This window comes from Stegastes partitus, unplaced genomic scaffold (assembly GCF_000690725.1).
Source record: "Stegastes partitus isolate 25-593 unplaced genomic scaffold, Stegastes_partitus-1.0.2 Scaffold27, whole genome shotgun sequence".
NCBI classification, from domain to species: Eukaryota; Metazoa; Chordata; class Actinopteri; family Pomacentridae; genus Stegastes; species Stegastes partitus.
The window spans coordinates 1,435,320-1,444,868 of NW_007577758.1; the positions used below are offsets into that span (position 1 = coordinate 1,435,320).

The following is a 9,549-nucleotide window of genomic DNA, read 5'->3' on the forward strand; positions in this document are numbered from 1 at the left end:
CTTTGGTTAAAAATGAGGTTTATTCACAATTCACATGTATTATTATAATTATTGTTGTTATTATTATACACTGTGTTCCCAAAATTTGATGGATGCAATGATGTTAAAAATAGACAAGAAAAACATGAAATGACAAGACTGTTCACCTGGTTCAATGACTTTGCCAGCAGGATACTTGACAACGATCTGCCTTCCATCTAAGTGTTTCAGCATAAACTGGAAGCCGCACAGCGCTTCCACCAGCCCAATCTTGTGATTCATGAAAAGGTCATTGCCTTCTCGCCTGTATACCTGAAAATGGAGAGAAAGAGGTGATTAAATGGTAAATGTCTGCACTTATATAGTGTTTTTCTACACCATACACCAATGGCAACAGAGCTGCCATGCAAGGTGCTGCCTGCCATTGGGAGAAACTTTGGGTTCAGTGTCTTGCCCAAGGACACTTTGACTGTGGGTTGGGGATCGAACCACCAACCATACGATCAGAGGAAACCCGCTCTGAACCATAGCCGCCCCAAATATCTGTAAAGGCTGTAAAGTATCTAAAAAAAAATCAATCACTATTTTCTAGATATTTGCTGTTAGGTGATTAGAAATGTTTGTTATAAAACGTGCTCTTTGTAGCCATGGAGTTAACACCAAAACCATAGATGAAACTTGTGAATCAACAGTCAAACATACACAGCATCACAGGATGCTGGGACGCTCTTTTCTGTTCACGTGAGATCAATTGAGATTGAAGAGCTTGTCTACTGCAGTTAGGTCAGCTGTTTTTCAGTTTTGCTAATGTTTAACAGTCTCATTATTGTTATTGCTCACTAAGGCCGATATCTCAAGGCATTACGAGTCATTGTTTTCCAGACACTGGGTAATCAGTGGCTGCCTTCTAATTTAGCCGCTAGCCGTTAGCCTAGCCTCAGCCATTGTGAAAGTAGCTAATTTCCTAGCTTGTGGAGATGACTATTTTTGCCGGTTGTGTCAATGCTACGGAGACACTGCTGAGACCACAGAGTGATTACAGACAGAACAAGGCAGCTGCATTAGACCCAATGTAGTGCATTTAATTTAGTGAAAATCTGCTGATAAAAATACCAGTACCAATAATCAGAAAAATTCCAAGTAACAGTCCCTATAACTGGCCAGGCCGGTAATCGACCTATCCCCAGTTTGAATGGTTTGATCTGTTATTGTAGTGAGGATAGAGTTAAGTGCCATTAAAAACAAGAAAATGACCAGAGGCAATTATTGCACAAAACATGAAGTTATAATTAATTTGGTCAGAATAATTCCTTAGCCTAATTCACAGTTGCTGCATGACTGATTCTGACTGTGTAAGCAGACTGAGGTGCAGTGTGCGGTTCAGTTTCTAAGGGGTATGCATATAAGCAGACTGTTGCTTTGCTTAACACTGTCCATTTGCCTTCTTACATGGAGGTCCTATGTACATCCCTATGAGACAATTGAGTGGACGTCTGTGTGGATTGTCAGTGATCCAGGTCATGGTAACCCTATGTGCTTCAGTCAAATGTAGCTGGACTTCTCTGTTTTGGTTCTTGAAACAAGACAAAAAAAAGAGAAGGCCTGTTTCTTTTCATGGAAGCTCTTTGGTCTTGTAGGCAAGGTTTCCCTGACATATCGTTAATCCAAGAGGGATGTAGTGCTAATCATTGAAGCTTTTTCTCCCATAAGTCAAACAAAAACTGCGGTCTTCCAGAACTGTCCATCGGTCACAGGCTTGCTCTGCTGTCAAGTTCTTGAAGAGTTCAAAATAATCATTTCCTCTGACAGCCTGTTTTAGTGAGCTCATCATCTGTGACAGCCGTAATTACGGACTGACCGACAGATTTTCCCCCGCTTGATTTCTGCAGCAAAGATGTCAAGAGACACTACAAGCTTGTTGTCAGTGGTCATAAAGTTAGTTCTATGGCAGCAAAACACATTACACAAGCCTTCAAAAGCCTCTGAAAATCTGACAAACTGAAACACTAAAAACACTAACGAGCTAGGTAACATTAGGTCACAATCAAGTCATAATGCAACACTCATTACCATACTATACAGCAGCGGTCCCCAACCACAACTGGGCCATGGGTCATTTTGGACCGGTCCGCACAGAAAAACAAAAAAAAAAAAGTTTTGTTTTATTTTTATTTCCACAGGGTGTTTAATTTTGAAAAATGACTAGCTCGTCTTCCTGTCACTTTCGTCTGTGGTTGTTTTCCGCATTTGACTGTCAGTTTTTATGCTGTTAAAAGAAGCCATCAGTCTAATCGCTGCCGAAATGTATAAAACAACAAACGTCTCCGGAGAGCTTCTTTGGAAAGTGGGACAGACTCAATGCTGAGACAGAAGAAAAAGCAAAAACATATTCAACAAGTAATTTTTTTCATTTGTGAAACTTTTTAATAGAAAAAAATATATTATTTTTGTTATGTGTGCAATGAGTGGTCTGTAGAAACATTTCTTGCGTAAAACCGGTTCGTAGTGCAAAAAAGGTCGTGGACCGCTGCTATACAGTACATCAAAAAGATTTAGTATGTCCCAATTCATAGTATATCAAATGCAGTATAAAAAAAAATTTCTACTATGCAAGTTTTGCAGTTTGCAACCCAGCAGGCTTTTCAGGCCATTCTGACATTCTTGTAGTACTTGCTTTCAGCACTTCTAAATACCACACTATATCTTAATATCATCATACCACCAAAGTGCTAAATAACAAAATCAGGTACAAAATTAAACATGATTTAAGCTGATTAAAGTTGTGCAAATAATTCCACAGAGGCGTGATGTTTCAACTTGCTTTTACTGTGCAAGCCAAAATGTTTAACTTATCTTGTATGCCTGTATGAACCGAAAAGCTCATTAATGGTAAATGGACTACACTTATATAGCGCTTTTCTACCTTAGCGGCACTCACAGCGCTTTACAATGTTTTCTCATTCACACACACATTCATACACAAATGACAACAGAGCTGCCATGCAAGGTTTCAGTGGGAGCAACTTTGGATTCAGTGTCTTGCCCAAGGACACGTTGACTGCATAGGGGCCACCAACCTTACGATCAAACAACACCCGCTCTACCACCTGAGCCACAGCCTCAGCCTATTAACACAATTACTATTTCTTTCTCATTGTTTCTAACAAATTACTCTGCTAACGTTATGTTATTGTGGCATGGCGGGAACACCTAGAGCACTCAGTTCCCAAAATCAGTGTTATCTGTGTTGTTCTAGCATGCTGTAGTAACCTACTTTGCATCCACCATCTACTTATGTATTGTGACATTAAAGATAGACACCCCCTGGGAGAATGAGCCTGGGGCACTGCAACACCTCAGCCTGCTGTTCCAGTTAAGTCAAAGTCACATGTAGGCTGGTTAGGGCCACATATAGTGATGTAATCCAGGCAAAATAAACAACATTTCCTCCCCCTCCAAAGAAAAAAAAAAAAACCTAGAGGGGAAAATAACTTAAATACATAAATTATTTACATTTACCATGTGAGGCTAGACATCAACAGAATTTTGGCATTATAGCAAGGATAATTTTCAAAATGGAAGGTATCCAATAAGTCCTACGTAATGCCACATAAGACAGCTGAGTGGACACTGTGTAGATGTCAAACATCCAGGTTATAGTAATCCTATGTGCTGCAGTCAAAATAACACTGGAACTCTCTCTTTTGGTGCTTGAAAAAAAGAAACAAAAAAAGAGAAGTCCAGTTGACTTCTACAAAAGTATTTTGGATTACCATGACCTAGATAACTGAGAGTAAACACAGACACTATCTACTCAAGTAATCCAATGTCCTGTGTTTGAAAAACGTGCAGCTCTGACAGCACAGTGCTGTCCAGACAATCTGGTTCTTAGCATCCGACAGTTGAGAGGTCTGAAGCATCACCAGCTGACCAGCCGCTGCAGCAAACTGCTCATTTCACTCTGTAACCCTGGTAAACAAATTGTACATTTTTCTTTTCTGTATGAGCGAAATTTACAATCAAATTCGTAATTTACATTCACCAACCAGTGAAAAAGTGGTATCTATTCAGGCTATTCCACACATATAAAGTCGCATATGACTTTTAAGACTGACAACACAGTAGAATGACTTTTATTAGATTAAAAAAATAGTTAATAGTTAAAAAAAGTTAATCCTCAATATGTCTATGATATACTCACCTTTACACTAGGTGACTAAGAACTACAGTGTTATCTCCCAAACACTGCAGATAAAGAAACTCTGAGTTCAACAATGGAGAAATGAAATCCAGCCACAACGCTACACTGGCAACAGCAGTTCTGAGCCAGACGATTCCACTAGGATTTCTCTTGACTAAACTGTTAAACTGCAGAGAATGGATTCAGAGGACTAAAAAAAACAAATACACAAAGACCAAGCACAATGTAAGACTAACAAGAAAAACAGATACTGTGGGGTTGTTTTGTTAATATATATATATATATATATATTTTATATCTCAGTAAGGTGTGAAGCAGCTGTGAGAACTGTTGGTAATAAATATTTGGTTAGTAAGGTTCTACCTGAGGTAACAGCATTTACTGTTTTACACAAGGGAACCGTTTTGAACAAACACTGACTTGACAATTCCAACCCTAGAATCTACAAAACAGTTTAACTTCAAAAGAATCAAGTATAAGAAGTTATGCTCAGGTTTAGGACTGGACCCAAATATCCGACTATTCGTTCACTGTGCTGGACTCGGGATATCAAACTTGATCTCTAAATACTGAATCCCCCTCCCACAGTATTGGGACACTCCCCGACCTACCTCATGCTCTTTTTCCTGCAGGACAAGGACTATATCCCCCGGCTCAATGGCAGGTGCTTGGTCAGCTTCCCCTCCAAAAGTAATTTTCTGGCCGTGCTTCATGCCTTTGTCCACATGTACCTCCAGAATCTTGACCTCCTTGACGACTTTCTTGCCCTCACATTTTTTACAGCGGTCTTTCTCACTGATAACTTCACCTGGAATGGATTACAAAAAAAAAAAAAAAAACAAGTGAGGAGTGTGTGAAGGCCAAGCCACAAAAATACACGGCAGAAACAATCGATGATGCTTTAAATCACTGCAACCCTCACCTTCTCCATTACAATCAGTACACACGGACTGCATCTGTTGGACCATCCCTGGGGCCAGCTGTCTGATCATGATGCGCATGCCACGCCCCCGACATGCTGTACACTTCTGTACAGCACCCGTCTTACCTCCTTGCCTGCATTCATACACACCCAGAGATAGATTTGTTGTTAGAAACATATGAGTAGTCCCAGGATTAGCATACATCTTCTGTTAAACAGAGCAAATTGACTATAGGAACATATTTGTTATTCTACATACCCATTACAAGTGCTACACAGTACATTCTTGCTAAGTTGCAGTTTAGTTGTTTTCCCATTGTACAGGTCCTCCAGTGACACCCTATAGAAAACACATTGAGATTCAGTTAATGATAAGACAGATTAGTTGTAACTTCAACATTGTCTTGTACTGAACATCAAGGATATTTTAAGTAGCCTACGTGTGTGTACAAACTTGTTCTTACTTCAGTGGATGGACCATATCCTCTCCTCTCCTCCGACCTCCATTCCTGGAGCGACTCCCCTGTCCACCCATGAAGCCAAAGAGTCCACCTCCAAAGATGTGGGAGAAGATGTCGTCCATCCCAGGGCCACCCCCGCCTCCTTCTCGCAAGCCTTGTTCGCCATAGCGATCATACAGCTCCTTCTTTTCAGGGTTAGTTAGCACCTCATAGGCAAAGCTGATTTCTTTGAACTATATTTTAAGAAGACATAAAACAAAGATAAAAAATTATATGGATGTAATTTCAAGTGTCTGAACAGTGGAACGGCACAGCATATAAACAGATCATTATTAATTACAAGGCATGTGGAAAACAACGACAAAAGGTTTCAAGTTTCAAGCTTAATATGAGAAAAAGTGCCAGCAGTGACTTTCTAAGATTCCCAATAACCACTGAAGTCCACTGTGCTAAAGGTAACAAACAGTAAACATATCAGTGTATATTTCACAATTCCTAATGTAAACCACTCATTAATATTTCTACTTTTCAGACATGACGAATAATTCTATTACACAAATCAAATCCGGATACAAATATTTTTTAGGCAATTCAAAAAAATATGAAACACTAATGCCTGAAATTTTGCTGCAGAGTTGAACCAGGCCCTCTTTGTCATCTTAAAAGATCCAACAAGTTATATGTATGACACATTGTCCCTGGAAAGTATATGCTAGGCAGCACACACACTTTTCCTAAATTAAATTGTTTTCACTATTATAAATTCCACCTACAGGCTTAAGTCTCTGAAGTTGCCATTTTCCTGTTGCTAACAATGTGAACTCCTGCTGAGAAAATGACACTCTGCCATATGGGAAATGATGGACGAGGGACCCTTAATTCTTTGCACTTCTACTAATATTCCAGAAACGCTACATTAGGAGCTAATGAGAATATTATGTAGAGCTGTGGGAGGTCTGTGATAATACTGTAGGGGTTTTCAGGAAATTCAACTGCATGTTCAAAAACAAATTACACACTGTCAGTGTATAAATTATTCCACAGCCAGTTCAATAGAAAGTAAGTTCTAAAGAAGACAAACTCACCAGCCACTGTAGTAGGTACACAGGTGAACTCTAAACCAATCCAATACAGCAGCTCTGTTCTAAATTCCACTTTTACAAAGCTTCCACATTTTCAGTTTTTGATGATGCTGTCAAATAGATGAAAATTCTGCTCAGTATTTATTAATAACATTGCAGTGTGTGTGGTCAGGATTTCCACTGATCTCTATCCCCAACGGCTGCATGGTGGCTCGGTGGTTTGCACCGCCCCCTGACAGCTAGAAGATCCCTGGTTCGTCCCGAGTAGGATGCCTGGGATCTTTCTGTGTGGAGTTTGCATGTTCTCCCCATGCAGCGTGGGCTCTCTCAGGGTTCTCCGGCTTCCTCCCACAGTCCAAAGACATGCTGAGGTTAATTGGTGATTCTAAATTGTCCGTAGGTGTGAATGTGAGTGTGCTTGGTTGTCTCTCTGTGTAGCCCGGTGATAGACTGGTGACCTGTCCAGGGTGTCTCCTGCCTTCACCCTAAGTCAGCTGGCATAGACTCAAGCCCCCCGCGACCCTAGTGAGGATTAAGCGGTGTATAGATAATGGATGGATGGATCTATCCCTAACATTTTAACTTAACAGTTTAAGGAAAAAGATCAGCATTGGGCAGTTAAATGGCTGTTTCCATAAGATCCCTTCTAAACCCTTTTCATGGGGCAACAATGGTCCTACATACCAGACAATGTTATTAACTTCAATAATTCTAGTTTGTCCACCATTTTCATTTAAACAGTAACAGATGGTCTACACCTCTGCTGAGGAGCTTCAGTGTACATCTGAACCTGAGAGGATTGCCACAGGTCTTACCTTGTCTCCAGCGTTTGGGTTCTTGTCAGGGTGATACTCTTTTGCCAGTTTCCGGTATGCCTGGAGAACAAAGATGAGGGACCCTTAAGAACCAACATCTTGGAGCTAATATTTTTGCCGTCACGGGCGTACGTTGCTTACTGGAATCACACATGACTCAAACATGAAGGTGGCTTATCCACTGTTTACGCAACCACACGTGCCCCTTTGACGAAACCCGGTGTTACAGCCGGCAAAACACGAACTGTTCCGGCGATAAGCCTTTAAATAAGATTACATTTTTCTTCAATGGTTAACTGCCAAACGCTTTCTTAATGCAACACGTGTTCGTCACCAATTCTAAGTATACAATACCCGGAATTACCCTATTGTCAAAAATGGCAGTTCAAAATGTCTGACAATTTTGCTGCTAACGCTAAGGTAAACGTGCCCAAGCTAAATAGCACTACTAGCTAATATTACCAACAGAAGTTAAGATTTAAGCAAAAGACATGACAGTGTTGGCTGTTCCGTCTGATAAGGTTAACCCAACACCTGCCAACGGGTAACAGTTGACTAATTACTGACCAGCATAAACATGTTAAGTTAGTCATAACTAAGCTAGCTAGCTCACAAGGAGATAACGTAATGCCAAATGACACGCAGTACGTCGTCTGCTAGCTGCTGTAAAAGGCTGTTTAAGCGTTAACTTGACACCAGTAGAAGTGAATAAACATCCCAGAACAATGCCAGTAATCGATGACCCTGCTAATTGACACATCAAGTAGCTGTCCCCATGAATACGACCGCTCGTCGACAGACTGGTGCTCATCGAAACTCAAGCCGGGTTTCCGTAATTACTGCAATCACTCCACAGTCTGTGTGCCAGTAAGCTGTTAGCAGTTTCCATTCTTTTGACAAACACGAACCATCTCTTAGCATCTTCCTCAGACTTAGCTAGCTAGTAACGCGACAAGCGCCTAAGCTAAAGCTAACGTGAGGTCAGTGGTTTGGTACGTACAGGCAAGTTAACCCAACTTAACTTTCGGTTATCTGCGTCTTCTTAAAGACAATAAAACGGTCAGGCTGCCCATAGCTGACCAGCAAAAATAAATCCCCTGATTCCACTGAATCCTTAATGATAAGACGCCACAACCGCAGAGTCACATGAGCACACAGGCCGGTTAACTTGCTAGTTTACCGAACTAGCCTACTTCCCGGCTAACGTTAGCTAGCCGCACATAGCAACGCATTTCCTCATTGTAGTAACATTTTGAACCTCTCCGTAGAAACGTCCGCCACTTTCAGAGTTTGTTCGGCTTTTTTCTGCGTAATTACCTTCTTCAGTTCATTTTCAGAAGCGGACGGAGACACTCCGAGAATGTCGTATAGTTTTGTATCGACAACGTTCGCCATGGTGTTGCTGTGGATGTCGCTTCAGCTGGGAGGTGGATGGACAAAGAGAAGGAGCCGGTAGAAAATGTTTTGCTCGCCTCGTGTCTCACTTTCCGGTGAGACGCACTGAATGTCCGCTGCTGCCCCCCGGTGGCCAGTCGAGGTCCGACGGGCAAACCAGTTCAGTGTGTGTAAGCAGCGTTTAACCGAAAAGACAGAATCAGCTTTAATGGTCAAGTACGTACACAACATACAAGGAATTTGGTTTCGGCTGTTGGTGTCGCCCTAGGAATTTTCACGAATTATAGAAATAGGAAAATTAAAAATAAAATAAAATAAGGTCAAATAACTAAAGAAAGAAAAGAATAAAATACAATAAATATTAATAAAAAATAAAACAAGATAATAAGACAAATCTATACAAGTTTTTACACATCTAGTAGAAAAAGGTATATGTACATTAGTGCAAAATGGAAGTGCAAATAGCAGTTGTGGCTTGGAGTGGCTCAGCTGTTCAGTAGGGTTATGGCAGTGGGATAAAAACTGTTTTTGTGTCTGATGGTTTTAGTCTGCAGGACTCTGTATCGCCTGCCGGAGGGGAGGAGGGAGAACAGTTTGTGACCAGGATGAGTGGGGTCTGTGATGATCTTCCCTGCCCTCTTCCTGGTTCTATTGGAGTACAGTTCCTGGATGGAGGGCAGGGGGGCTCCGATGA

The 9,549-nt window shown here is 41.1% G+C and overlaps 1 protein-coding gene across 1 annotated transcript in view; it reads right to left on the reverse strand.

Moving 5' to 3' along the window:
* The window catches only part of LOC103369280 (dnaJ homolog subfamily A member 2), a 12,392-nt gene extending 3,475 nt beyond the window's left edge, over nucleotides 1-8,917 (reverse strand). Inside the window, exons 1-7 of the mRNA XM_008297961.1 lie at nucleotides 8,778-8,917; nucleotides 7,461-7,520; nucleotides 5,567-5,796; nucleotides 5,362-5,442; nucleotides 5,103-5,236; nucleotides 4,792-4,988; nucleotides 147-291 (exon numbers count right to left, since the gene is read on the reverse strand). Coding sequence (XP_008296183.1) covers nucleotides 147-291; nucleotides 4,792-4,988; nucleotides 5,103-5,236; nucleotides 5,362-5,442; nucleotides 5,567-5,796; nucleotides 7,461-7,520; nucleotides 8,778-8,855 — 925 coding nt within the window. The 5' untranslated portion in view covers nucleotides 8,856-8,917. The remainder of the gene's footprint in view (nucleotides 1-146; nucleotides 292-4,791; nucleotides 4,989-5,102; nucleotides 5,237-5,361; nucleotides 5,443-5,566; nucleotides 5,797-7,460; nucleotides 7,521-8,777) is intronic.
* Nucleotides 8,918-9,549: the final 632 nt, after the last annotated feature.